The sequence below is a fragment of the Babylonia areolata genome, chromosome 14 (genome assembly GCF_041734735.1).
Source record: "Babylonia areolata isolate BAREFJ2019XMU chromosome 14, ASM4173473v1, whole genome shotgun sequence".
Classification (NCBI taxonomy): Eukaryota; Metazoa; Mollusca; class Gastropoda; order Neogastropoda; family Buccinidae; genus Babylonia; species Babylonia areolata.
The window spans coordinates 3680920-3695596 of NC_134889.1; the positions used below are offsets into that span (position 1 = coordinate 3680920).

General features: G+C 42.9%; 1 protein-coding gene across 1 annotated transcript in view; it reads left to right on the top strand.

Annotated features, from left to right (window-relative positions):
- LOC143289454 (uncharacterized) overlaps positions 1 to 3212 on the top strand; it is a 7625-nt gene extending 4413 nt beyond the window's left edge. The window contains exon 5 of the mRNA XM_076598425.1: positions 2507 to 3212. Within this exon, the coding sequence (XP_076454540.1) occupies positions 2507 to 2613 (107 nt within the window). The 3' untranslated portion in view covers positions 2614 to 3212. The remainder of the gene's footprint in view (positions 1 to 2506) is intronic.
- The last annotated feature ends 11465 nt before the right edge of the window (positions 3213 to 14677 follow it).

Consider the following 14677-nt stretch of genomic DNA (forward strand, 5'->3'; position numbering starts at 1 on the left):
CTCTTGATGCTGTGTCAGAATATCAGATCAAAGTGCCAAGTTTAGAGAATGAAAAAAAAAAAATATATATATAAATATATATATATATATAACAGTAAATTCAGTTTGCTTATAATTTGGCTTCTTTTTTTGTGGCCATCCCAGAGGTGCAATAATGTTTTAAACAAGATGACTGGAAAGAACTGAATTTTTCCTATATTTATGCCAAATTTGGTGTCAACTGACAAAGTATTTGCAGAGAAAATGGTAGTGTTAAAGATTACCACGGACACACAAACACACACACACACACACACACACACACACACAACCGAACACCGGGTTAAAACATAGACTTACTTTGTTTATACAAGCGAGTCAATAATAATAATAATGATAATAACCGGACATTTATCAGCGCCTTCCTCATTGCACAAAGCGCTTTACAATCCACACACACGCATTCGAAACACACTCAGTCCTCAGCTCACAATCATGCGCAATAAACACATATTATACGCGCATACAAACTCGTACGTACAATGCAAACATACATACATACATACATGCATATATACATCCATCCATGATGGCCTAGAGGTAACGCGTCCGCCTAGGAAGCGAGAGAGAATCTGAGCGCGCTGGTTCGAATCACGGCTCAGCCGCCGATATTTTCTCCCCCTCCACTAGACCTTGAGTGGTGGTCTGGACGCTAGTCATTCGGATGAGACGATAAACCGAGGTCCCGTGTGCAGCATGCACTTAGCGCACGTAAAAGAACCCACGGCAACAAAAGGGTTGTTCCTGGCAAAATTCTGTAGAAAAATCCACTTCGATAGGAAAAACAATGAAAACTGCACGCAGGAAAAAATACAAAAAAATGGGTGGTGCTGTAGTGTAGCGACGCGCTCTCCCTGGGGAGAGCAGTCCGAATTTCACACAGAGAAATCTGTTGTGATAAAAAGAAATACAAATACAAATCCATCCATACAATCCACGCACACACAATACAGCATTACAAATATACCTACACAATCATGTTTTTGTTTAATGTCCCGTCACACATATCGGTGATTGCTACACAATCATGTTTTACATTAATTTGCTTATTTATCATCATTGTTGTCTTATTTATTTATTTATTATTATTATTATTATTATTATTATTATTATTATCATTACTACTACCTTTTTCATATCATAATTATTACTTATTTATTTATTTATGTAAGCTTATCTATTATTTATTCACCCCCACCCCCCCTTTTTTTTTCAAGGCCTGACTAAGCGCGTTGGGTTACGCTGCTGGTCAGGCATCTGCTTGGCAGATGTGGTGTAGCGTATATGGAGTTGTCCGAACGCAGTGACGCCTCCTTGAGCTACTGAAACTGAAACTGAAACTACACAATCAACTAACTACTTTCATGTATGAGAGAGGGTCTTGTGGAAATGCTGCTGGAAGAGGAAAGTGTTGAGGTTAGATTTAACTCACTCAGTACGGCCAGTCCTCTCTTCTCCTCTACACAGACCCCTCGGATGTCCAGTGGGTGTCTGAATGACCCAACCTTTAGCTTCCGTCGTCAGAACTGTGGTATTCTTTGTCAACATTCACGTCTTCAGCATAAGAGCGTTCCGCTTGCAATATTTTGATGATGGTAATTGGGGTCAAACGCTGTTAACGTCGTCTCTTTCGCCGTTCGTATGGAGAGAGTTAAAGGAAGGCAGTGAGGGGCTGTGACGGACGTGGTGAGGCAAAGAGTTCCATATTTGAACACCAGATGATGAAAAGGCTCGACCACCGTGCTGTTCTCTTTTGTATTTTGGGACGCGGAAGGTTCTACCATCGGCAGCAGAGCGAAGAGAGCGGGAGGGTACATAGATTTGAAAGATGTCAGATAGATATTGGGGTGCAGATTTGACATGGTAGCAGAGACAGGCGACTTTTAATTTGATTCTTTGCTCTATGGGTAACCAGTGCATCAATATCCTCCTCCTCCTTCCCCAACTTCTCCTCCTCCTTCCCCCCACTTCTCCTCCTCCTTCCCCACTTCTCCTCCTCCTTCCCCAACTTCTCCTCCTCCTTCCCCCACTTCTCCTCCTCCTTCCCCAACTTCTCCTCCTCCTTCCCCACTTCTCCTCTTCCTTCCCCACTTCTCCTCTTCCTCCACTTCTCCTCTTCCTCCACTTCTCCTCTTCCTCCTTCCCCACTTCACCTCTCCCTCCTCCACTTCTCCTCTCCCACCCCCACTTCTCCTCTTCCTCCAGTTCTCCTCTCCTCCCACTTCTCCTCTTCCTTCCCCACTTCTCCTCTTCCTCCACTTCTCCTCTCCTCCCACTTCTCTTCCTTCCCCACTTCTCCTCTTCCTCCACTTCTCCTCTTCCTCCCCCCACTTCTCCTCTTCCTCCACTTCTCCTCTTCCTCCCCCACTTCTCCTCTTCCTCCCTCCACTTCTCCTCTTCCTCTCCCCACTTCTCCTCTTCCTCCACTTCTCCTCCTATATATGACACGCTGCTTTCTTTGGTACAGGTGGCTGCGTCGACCTCTATATCGGCGACTGCTCTGCGGATTTCGCCGGGAGATGCGCTGAAGTTCTCATCCAGCAACTGTGCGCGGCAACCTGCAACGCCTGTTAATGATGATAACGACAGAAGTTGATTTTTGTATTTATTTCTATGCTTTATTTATTCATTTATCTATTTATTTCTCTTCTTCTTGTTCTCAAGGCCTGACTAAGCGCGTTGGGATACGCTGCTGGTCAGGCATCTGCCTAGTATATGCGGTGTAGCGAATAGTCTGAAGGCAGTGACACCTAACACTTGACAAACTGAACTGAAATGAACTGATTTAGCGCTTTCAACAAGCCCAGAGCGCTTTGCAATAACACGTCAGACACAGTTCATTAACCACACACTCACACACACACTGCTGTTCTCTCTATTCAACAGAAAGCCATTCTATTTCTTTTAAAAACTGGTAGATCGCCGATGCAAGAATCGATCAGCGTTGTCCCCACACTGAAATCCCCGCCAGTCAAATCATAACGAAAAGTGGTATGTCCCACGTTTGCCAAACTCGTCATCAACGACCCGTCAATGATATTTAAGGATATGAATGAACTAATCGGTTAAGCTCGCTGTTTTTTTGTCTCGGAGGGTCTGTTTTTCGGTGACGAAGAAAAATGTTGTAGAAAAATTAGTCTTTTTGTGGTGTCAAATAAAAACGTCACGTTTGACTCTGTAGTGTGTTTGCGTTCGTATTATATCGGATTTTATCAGGTTATACTGTAGACTAGCCTGACTGCGAACAGCGTGTAATTGCGAATGGTTCGTGTTCCGTCATACTTCGAAACGTTCTTACCACACACGTTTCACAATTTAAAGTCTGCTTCGACCTCGTTCACATACTTTTATGAATCTTCATTTCCAAGAACCTATCAAAAGTCAGCTATTTCTGGCTGTTTCCGCGCTCTTTCTTCTCTTCGCGCACCACTGCCGACCAAATTCACAAACATGCTCTCACAATCCTAAAATCATATTAAGCAAGCAAGTAGGATTTGAACGTTGACACAGTTTGAAATAGCTGGTTTGATTTGATATGTTAATGAACTGTGCGTTACAAGTACTGGGAGAATACAAGAGAAAGCATATTTGAAATAGCTGGTTTTATTTGATATGTTAATGAACTGTGCGTTACAAGTACTGGGAGAAAGCATGTTTGAAATAGCTGGTTTGATTTGATATGTTAATGAACTGTGCGTTACAATGACTGGGAGAACAAGAGAAAGCATGTTAGAAATAGCTGGTTTGATTTGATATGTTAATGAACTGTGCGTTACAAGGACTGGGAGAATACAAGAGAAAGCATGTTGGCAACAGATCAGAAAGCCAGATTTGACAGGTATCTCCAAAATATAGTGTCGCTTTGACGTGAGTGTACTTGCGAACGATGTTGCACAGTTACTGAGCACTCTCAAAAGGGTATCTTTGTGTGTGGTGTGGAGTGTGTGTGTGTGTGTGTGTGTGTGTGTGTGTGTGCGCGCGCATGTGTGATCAAAACCAACAATACAACAGTCTGGTGTGATGTTCCAATGATATGTTATGTCCAATGAGGTCAAGACCTACTTCCGTTTTTTGATTATCCACATATATCCAAACCCATCGTTCGCAATTAGACTTGCCCGTTCACGTTTACCCAAAGGGACTCTTGCTATTTTACGTTGAAAAGAAGTGGACGAACGTTTCCTGGTGCAACCAATCTGAGAAATCCTTCTAAAAACAGAATAGCTACATTTGACGATCGAACGTCCTGTTATCTGTACAATACGCACGTTGAGCTAGTCGCTTTGACTGGTTAGTTCGCAGTCAAGCCTGCCTACCCTGTTGTATCGCATTGGGGGGTACTTGTGACCCCATACTGTATAGTGGGGTTGAACTGTGCCGGAATGGTGACAGAAGAGCCCGTCTTTCTGTGGCCAAGTTCCAGTGTTTCTGAGTGGACATGATTTGTCCATCTGTATTTTGCAGGTCCACGTCTGTATGATGTATGAGCCAGCGTCAGAGTGAGTGCAAAGAGTCCATCTCCCTGTGACCAGGAAATAGTCCGTGAAGCTTCGTGACAATATTTTTCTCCATATACTGAAGGAGAGAGTGTCTGAAAACCCCCAGTAATGAAGGCAGCCGTTCTGCTTTCTTGTCCACGACACTCACAGAGCAGAACCTGACACAGCAGGGTACGGAATGCACGGCTCTGTGAACATGGCTTGATGGTCCCTGGCCAGTGACAAAACAAACAACTTCAATAAACCTCCACACAATGAACCTGCAGCTCCATCATTCTTGATGGTGTGCCACATATCAATTCTAAATGGGGGAAAAAATCAATTTTGTTTTCTGTGCAGATCTAGAATCTCAGAGATCTTGCCCACAAACTCTCACCTCTCAAAAAAAAGTTGGGGAGAAAGTAGGGTGGGTGTGTGTGGGGCAGAGAGAGAGAGAGAGACAGAGAGAGAAAAAGAGAGAGACAGAGAGAGAGAGACAGAGAGACAGAGAGAGAGAGAGACAGAGAGAGAGAGACAGAGAGTATATACGTATGGATGTCATATATATACATATATATATATATATATATATATATATATATCCACAGTCGGAGTGAGGCAAGGCTGTTTGCTCTCACCAACTCTCTTCAACATCTTCCTGGAAAGAATCATGACTGATGCACTTGAAGACCACAAAGGAACAGTCAACATCAGAGGCAGAGCAGTCACCAACTTACGTTTCGCCGACGATATTGATGGCCTAGCAGGAAAAGTAGAGGAGCTAGCTAGCTTAGTGGACCACCTTGATAAAACCTCTAGAGCCTATGGTATGCAGATCAGTGCAGAGAAGACCAAACTGATGACCAACAACACCAATGGCATCAGCACTGACATAAGAGTGGGTGGATAGAAGCTAGAAACTGTCCACAGCTTTAAATACCTGGGGGCAATTGTGACAGATGAGGGATCCAAACCCGAAGTACTCTCCAGGATTGCACAGACGACAGCAGCACTCACAAAACTGAGGTACATCTGGAACGACCGGAACATTGCACTCGGCTCAAATATCAGACTGATGCGTACCCTGGTGACATCAATACTCTTGTATGCATGTGAATCGTGGACCTTAACAGCTGAAATAGAAAAGAGAATACAGTCCACTGAGATGAGGTGCTTTCGAAGACTCCTGGGCATCTCCTACAAAGATCATATCACGAACGAAGAAGTTCGAAACAGAATCAGGCAAGTCATTGGGCCCTACGAAGACCTGTTGACCTTGGTCAAGAGACGCAAGCTTAAATGGTATGGCCATGTCATGAGATCATCAGGGCTTGCCAAGACATTCCTGCAGGGCACAGTGCAAGGAGGGAGAAGGAGTGGCAGACAGAGGAAGAGATGGGAGGACAACATCCCAGAATGGACGGGCTTGAGGTTGAGCGATGCAATCAGGAGGTCAGAAAACCGAGAGGATTGGAGGATGCTGGTTGCCAGATCACCTGTGGCGCCCCAACGGTCCACAAGACTACGGGATAGGTGAAGGTGAAGGTGATATATATATATATATATATCGCGCGCGCGCACGTGTGTGTGTGTGTGTGTGTGTGTGTGTGTGTGTGTGTGTGTGTGCGTGTGTGTGTGTGTGATAATGAAAAGATGTGAGTCGGAGCCAGAGTGCAAAATATCAGAAGTACTTTAAACTGTTTAATACTCATTCAAGTCTGTATGAGACTCCAGCCATTTTAAAATTTTAGATTCTTTGGATTTTCTCCACTTTTCTGCCAAAGTGTTTAATGTATACATAAACGGATTGATAGCAGAGTTTAAAGGTAGTATGAATATTGCTAAAGCCACGTTCACTTCTCCAGGAATGGGAATACCAGCCAGTGCTAGAATTCCACACAATCCAATAGGAAACCAGCACATGAAATCTGTGACTGCGATAGTAATCAGCCGCTGAGCAATGGTAATGTCTTGTGACACCTTGGTAGAACTTGTCTTCAAAGCATTGCTCTGTATGGACCAGTAGATAAATGCCTGACCCAAAGAGATGAATAAAAAGAGGACGAAATTGAAAATGATCATGACACAAAAGGAATACAATTTACCTTTGAATTCTTGTTTCGTTACCGGCAGTGGAATACAGATACCTGTCTGGCTGTAAAATTCCCAGTGTGATGTCACTGGGAGTAAAGGCAACAAGGCAAGAGACCAGCCAACTAACCAGATCAGTAGACAAACCACTGTTGCTGATGTTCGTTCAAACCTCCAGGTGCTGAATGGAAAGCAGAGGACAATAAAACGATCTAAAGTGATCAGGCAGATGATCAGAGCTGACACCTCACTGGACAACAGAGACAGAAAACCGGCCACTTTACAGGCCATACTGCTTTTCCATGTGTCATCAAAATGAAGATATCTGCCACGAAACCGTTCATCTGCAGTACCTATTATAGCCATATAAATACCCATCAGAAAGTCAGCAACAGTAAGGTTGGTGACAAACACACTGAAGCCACTGGAAGAGGTCATGCTCCTTAGAAATAACCGTGAACAGAAAGAGAAGATGTTCCCAGACACAGCTAGACAGGTGATCAGCCACAGAAATCCACGGTATGTCCATGACTGCAGTAGATCATCACACGATGAAATCTCATCCTTGGGGGCGTGACAAGATGTGGCATCGAAATTTTCAGGGAGCATTTCTTTACAGCATAGTTTATAGTTTTCTGCTGAAATAAAGCGTATATTGGAAAGCGTTTTGAAAATGTCAGGTGGGAAGGTTTTCACAGGACTGCCATCCATGTACAGTTCAGTCAGATGTGGAGTGTACGTAAAACCATCAGGATTTACAGTGTGGATGGAAGTAAAAGATAAATCCAGTTTCTGTAAGCGGAAAAATGGTCCCAACACTTTTGAATCAAATGCTGTCAGTACTGTGTGTGAGAGATCCATCACAGTGAGAGCACTTTGCTGAACAATCGATGGATCAGCATGGAGTGATGAGATGGGGTTTCCAGACAAGGACAGTGACTCCATATTTCCTAAGTTAAAAAATAAAGTCATGTTGATGTGTGTCAGTTTGTTGTCACTGAGGTCAAGGAATCTTAGATTTAACATCTTCATTTCAGGTATCCAGAACAGAGAACACTCGGCAAGAACCAGATGGATAAGATAGATGTTACTGTTCACATCAGACAGTGTCAGACCTGAACCTGTGGCATCCAAGGAGCGGATCTGAGGGAAGAGTGCAGCATGGAAAGGCTGGACACAGAGAAAAGTGTGAACCTGACAGAGACAGGCTACAGGGCAGGTTGCATTGCACCATAGTTCATCGTCATGCATTGGGCAGTGAGGCCAGCCATCACACACGTGGTCACTGTGTACACATATCATTGAATATCGACATCGGAGAAACCCTGGACATGTCATCGCCTCACACCCCTCTTCATCCTCATGCTCCATACAATCATACATCTCATTGCATCGTGTGTAAACAGGCAGACAGTCGTTGAATTCTCCAGGACAACGATAATGACTACCTGGACAAGACTCACTGGAATTCACTGGGACTGAGAGAAACTGTGAAATTCCATTGAAATCAACAAGAACTGGAGATGGGAAACGTCTCCAGGAAACGTGCATCGCTTTGAAAGCAGTGCAGCTCTTTTCATCTGATTCATCCTGACAGTGGGACACTTGATCACACACGTTATCAAAGGAGATACACTGACCATTGGTGCACGTGAAAACTGTGTTGACACACTGGGGATGCTGACAGAAAGATTCATCGCTGGAATCCACACAGTCAGCTGTGAAGTCACATACCAAGGAATATGACAGAGTGGTTATGTCTTCACTGCACGTGAACGTGGGGGTTAAAGTGACGTGAAGATCTGTGTGATTTAACGTATGCATGTTTGATGACAGATTAGAATGATGGCAATGAGGTGTATACTGTTGACCACACACTTCACTATAGTTGTAAGCACAAGAGAGAACCTTGTGGGTCACAGAACCATCGTGACACTCTGTCACAGAGTACTCTCCCTTTGACTGTGACAGTTGTGTGTTGGCTAAAGAAATGCCCATTAGTTTGTAGAATTTATCAGTAGTCATATTTAATCCCATTTCACACGACACCTCAAACCATTTTCCGGTACAACCGGTGTAACGTATACGCATATCTTCGATACCAAAGAGGAGACAAGTAATCATATCACCATCGTAGTCAGAATAAGAACCCTCAAATAAATGATGGAAAACAGTTCTGTGTTCAGTATGTAGACTATGTTGATACATGCCAGGCAGTGCCGCATTATTTGAATATAATCTTAACAGAAAATGTGAAAAACTGCTCCAGTATCTTTTTGCTTTATTGGTCATGGCTTTGTATGGATCATGGAGACATGTGGGGAAGTTTAGTTCACCCCCAAGAGAATTGCAATAATCAGTACCGATTTTGATATTAGCTTTTTTCTCTAGATATTTTTCCAGTTTCACAAATTTGTAACACCGGTCACATAAGGCCAGCAACCCCTGACAGTCAGCACTGCTGAAGGGACAGTGTTCTGTTTCATCCCGTCCATCTTCACACTCTGTCTCCAGGTTACAGTCCATGTGGTGCTGAAAGCTGGAGTAGTGATCCACTGAACAGTTCCACAAACCACTGGGTAGCTTCTGGGGTACTTTACTTTCAGGAAAAAATGAAATATAGAACTGAAAGCATGCTGTATTGGTTTCTTTGATGCATTCATCACTCTCAAAAGAAGCAATGAGTTGTGTCTCATTAAAAGAGTACAGCTGAGCAATCTCAGGCTCCCACTTGAACATATTCCAAATTAGAAATCTGTCGTCGGATCTTTGACATCCATGACGACATCGATACAGCTGGATGTAGACTGGATATGGTGACAGCTCCTTGACACTGACCATGAATGAATGTCGGACTGGCACATCTATATTTCTCCACACAGTCTGTGTATAATTTTCACTTGCATTTCTTTTCATTGTGAAGTATCCGGATGATGATGTTGTCATCACAAGAATCACATCGGGTGCTTTTTTTTAAAGTCAAAGAACCATTTTATTCAAAAGACATGTGAATAATAATACACAGCAAGCAACCAGACAGCTATGAAGATCACGCACAATAAACACGGAAAATGGAATCGACCATTTTATCCATCACTCAACCGTGTAGAGCATGAAACACAAATTCAAATGAGGAAGAGAAAAAAAATCTGCATATGCATGACTGTACACGTATTCCTCACTTGACATGTACATTCAGTGATGACAGAATGAATGTGGAAACAAACATCACAGACACTTCAGATCTTGTTACAGCTTTTAGAAGGCAAGGGAAGCTACTGCAACGAATCAAAGATACATATATTTCAGATCTTGTTACAGCTTTTAGAAGGCAAGGGAAGCTACTACAACGAATCAAAGATACATACACTTCAGATCTTGTTACAGCTTTTAGAAGGCAAGGGAAGCTACTGCAACGAATCAAAGATACATATACTTCAGATCTTGTTACAGCTTTCAGAGAACAAGGGAAGCTACTGCAACGAATCAAAGATCACCGAGGCTTGGTGATTCAAATCTTTGTGCTGAAAACTTTGTGCTCTACAGTTATATCCTTTTGTCATGAGACTTCAATGTCTTTTCATTTGGGGTTTGGCCAGGTATGTGTGAACAGCTGGTGCTTTGTTCACTCCTGTGACAGGTGCCATAGTCTACCAAAAGGTCGGGTTCTAAAGATGCCTTTGATCAATACATTTACCACTCACAGCAAGGCGTTCGGTGCTATGGCACTTGCGGTAAGCTGACTGAAACAGCTCTAGAAGGTTATGTTATTCCAAATGTTGCAGCAACTGTATCAATATAATACGCTCTAACACCTTTGACAAGAAAGGTAGATTAGAAACTGAACGGTAGTGCTTCAAACCGTCGGGGCACCGCGATGTTGACTCGTGCACCATCCTTCTCCATTCTGGGCGATCATGTGTGAGAGCTTGTGTCTCATCAGATGTCAGCCCTGTCCACTCTTCACTGTTGTCAGACCATTCTCTTTCCTTTGTCTGCCTCTCTCTTCCCTTCTGCCGTTCCTTGGAGGATGACTTTGGCAAGGCCGTTTGATCTTGTGGTATGACCATGCCATTTCTGTTTCAGCTTCTTCATGATGGTCAGTAGGTCGTTGTATAGCCCAATATGTTGAGTGATGGTCTAACGAACTTGCTCGTTGGTGATATGTTCGAGATACGAGATGCCCAAGATCTTTCAATAGCATCTCATTTCCACAGCTTGGATTTTCTTTTGAGTCCATGTCTCACAAGCGTACAAAAATATGGAAAGTACCAGTGCACGCATGAGTCTGACCTTGTCCCTGATGGTGATTCTGCCGTCTTTCCATACGGGCTTCAGTCTTGCCATGGCTGTTTGAGCAGTTCTTGCAAGAATTTCTGGTTTGGAGCCCTGGTCACTGATTATGGCACCCAGATGTTTGAAAAGCCGGACAGTTTTAAGTTTCCGTCCGTGAACCTTTATGTCTGCTTTATGTTGCTATTGGACATAAGCTTGGGTTTCTCAGCACTTATTTCCATCCCATGTTTTGTTGAGGCCTCATCAAGCTTTTTTTTTTTTTTTTTTTTTTTTTTTACCAAGGGGGCAAGTTCTCCTTCTACACATGCCAGGCTGTCAATGTCATCTGCAAACATCAGGTTGGTAATGACCCTTCCTCCAAAGTTTATAGTGCCAGTATAATCTTTAAGGGATTCAATCATTATTTCCTTCGGGAATATGTTCTATAGGATGGGAGAGAGTAAGCACCCCTGACGGACCCCAACTGAAGAGTGAAACCATTTCCCTATAGTTCCCTGGACTAGTACGACGCTGGCTGCCCTGGCACATAGCTGTTGGATGGTGTTGATCAACTTCTGGCCCATACTGATTTTTTTCATTGTGGCTCAAAGTGCCTCATGCCAGACTCTGACAAACGCTTTTTTTTTGGAGTCGACAAACACGTGATAGAATTTCCTCTGGTGTTGGAGATGTTTTTCATACAGAACCCGTAGGTAGAAAATCTGTTCTATGGTGCTTCTTCCCTGTCGAAATCCTGCCTGTTCCTCCGCAATGATCCTGTCTGCCTGGGGCTGTAGTCTGCTCAGTATTATCTTAAGCATGACTTTGCTGATGTGACTGATAGGACTGTGCGTAAGTTTGACATTACCGGAGGTTGCCTTTGTTGTGGGAGAGGTATAATGAAGTTGGCCATTCACCTGTATTCCAGATTTGGTTGCAGATGACAGTAAGCACATCAGTCACTGATTCTCCTCCATTCTTCAAAAGCTCAGCTGGGATGTTGTCTATTCCTGCAGCCTTTCCGCATTTCAGTGATCTTACCGCAGACTCTACTTCTTCATGGAGAATTGGGAAGTCATCCTCGTTTGTTGGCTCCTGGCAAATCGCAGCGCTTGGGTCACCTTGCTTCTGGAAGTTGTATAATTCAGAGCAGTACTCAGTCCATTTGTTTATGATTTCTTCTTCTTTAGTGAGACAGTTGCCATCATTGTCTTGGATTGTGCTGACTTTGCTTTGTTTCTGTTTAGTGAGGTTTTTGACAAGTTGGAAAGCTTTGTTTTGGAATTGTTACTGCCAAGCAAAGCTTCAGTCTCTTCGCATTGTTCTTCTATCCACTGATGTTTTGCTTCTTTCATTTCCCTCCTGATCTTCTTGCTTATTTCTCTGTAGTCCACCTTGCTTCATCCGTGTTCTTAACTTTTTAATGTTTCTTCTGGTGTCACACAGGTCCAAGATGTTTTCAGTGACCCATGGCTTCGATATCGGCGGCTGTTCACCAACACTTCTTTCGCTGTTTACGTTACTATTGCATTGAAGGTGTTGGTGATGGCTTCAACATCTTCCAAGAGGAGCAGTGGTCCGCACTTTCTTCCAGTTGGTGCCCGAAATCCTTCTACAATGTTGGGGTCTTTCAGTTTATCCAGGTTGAATTTAAGCCTGCTGCTCTTTGGCTTCTTGACTCCTTTCAAACATACTCTGAAGGGCATCATGACCAGGTCATGGTCACTGTCAATATCACTTCCTGGGAAGGTGCTAGTTCTGGCTGTGCTCACTCCTGACTTGTACCGGCTTTGCACTAAGATGTGGTCAGTTTGGTTGTGAGACTGGCCATTGGGTGAGTGCCCCACAAGGGAAAAGGAAAAAAAAAGCGTCGAAGAAATACGTATCCCCACAACATGGAGGCAGATATGAGGAGGACAGGCCACACCTGGGAACAGTTTGAGTGACTTGCTCAGGACTGGGATGGCTGGACAGCACTTGTTGGTGTTACACGGATACCTGACACAGAACCAGTTGGTTGAACAATTAGAACTCTTTCTTGATATTACCATTTCGCACACAGACAACAATTGCTTTTGCTTATTTATGAATTGAATGAAATAGACTTAACAAATAAACTTGTGAGTTGAACAAACAGACCTTTAAACAAACAGCAATCTCTTCAGTCGCTCACCTGAGACAGAACCAGTTGGTTGAACATTTGAAACGGTTTTTTCTTTTCACGTCACACACTAGCTGATTTACAGGTGTACAGCAATCCAGCTCAACAGCTGTTATTTATTTATTTATTTATTCATTCATTTGTGTAAGCTTATCTATTATTTATTCACCTTTTTTTTTCTCAAGGCCTGACTAAGCCCGTTGGGTTACGCTGCTGGTCAGGCATCTGCTTGGCAGATGTGGTGTAGCGTATATGGATTTGTCCGAACGCAATGACGCCTCCTTGAGCTACTGAAACTAAAACTGAAACTGTCTGAAAGCTGTTACAGGCCCTTCTGCATTTCCTACATGAATTTAAAGAACACACACACAACACACACACACACACACACACACACACACACACACACACACACACATATATATATATATATATATATATATACAAAGAGAGAGAGAGATTTATAGATATGTACATATATAATCATACACACACACACACACGCACACACGCACACACACAAATACACACACACACACACGCACACACACACACACACATACACACACACACACACAGACATATATATATACACACACACACACACACACACACACACACATATATATATATATATATATATATATATATATATATATATATATATATATAAAGAAAGAGAGAGAGAGAGAGAGAGAGAGAGAGAGAGAGAGATTTATATGTATATATAGATATTATATAATCATACACACACACACACACACACACACACACACACACACACTCACACACACACACACACACAGCTGTGCTGTGCTCACCTGTCACTTCACAGTCTCCTGAAATTAAATTTATTTCTTCAGTTTATGCAATACACATAAACAAATGAACATATCATATAAGACCAAGTGACGAATATAGAATGAAAGTTAAAAAATGAGAGAGAGACAGAGAGAGAGAGAGAGAGAGAGAGAGAGAGAGAGAGAGAGAGAGAGAGAGAGAGAGAGAGGAAAGACAAATCAAATCTATTTATTGCTAGATGAAATATGCTCTGCTGCTTGAATCGATTTTCACAGTAAAGAAGGATTATAAACAGCTTGTTCATATCCTCTGTTGAACTGATGTGTTTGGTTTTGTACTGGCTTCGTGTGGTGTCAGTGTGTAGAAACAAACATAACAGTGTGTAAAGTGGTGTGTGCATCCCCCGTGGGGATGCTGGGGGTCTTTCAGCATTAAGTGGCATCCCTGCCTTCTGGAAATTCTGTGCTAGAAATTTCATCTTTGCTATTGCTATCTTTCTTTCTGCGTTTTTTCTTCCTTCCCTGCTTTCTGCTTTTCCTCAGTCAATCCTGCTTTCTTTTTCCAGCATGCCTTGACATTTTCTCTCTCTTTTCCGCAGTCTATGATGTACTGTCTGTGCTGCTTTGCTCTCGCGATTAGGTAGTGAAATTGCAAACACTGGGATGGACACTTGCTGTTCATTCTGCCGTGTTATTTACCGATAGACCTTTTCATGTATTTTTGTCTGGCTTTGAAGTATTGTTGTTGTTTTGTTTTCCTTCTTCGTGATTTCTCTTTCCTTTTTTTCCTTCTTTTTTTGTAATCTGGGGATGGTAAGTTAAGCGGAAAGGCT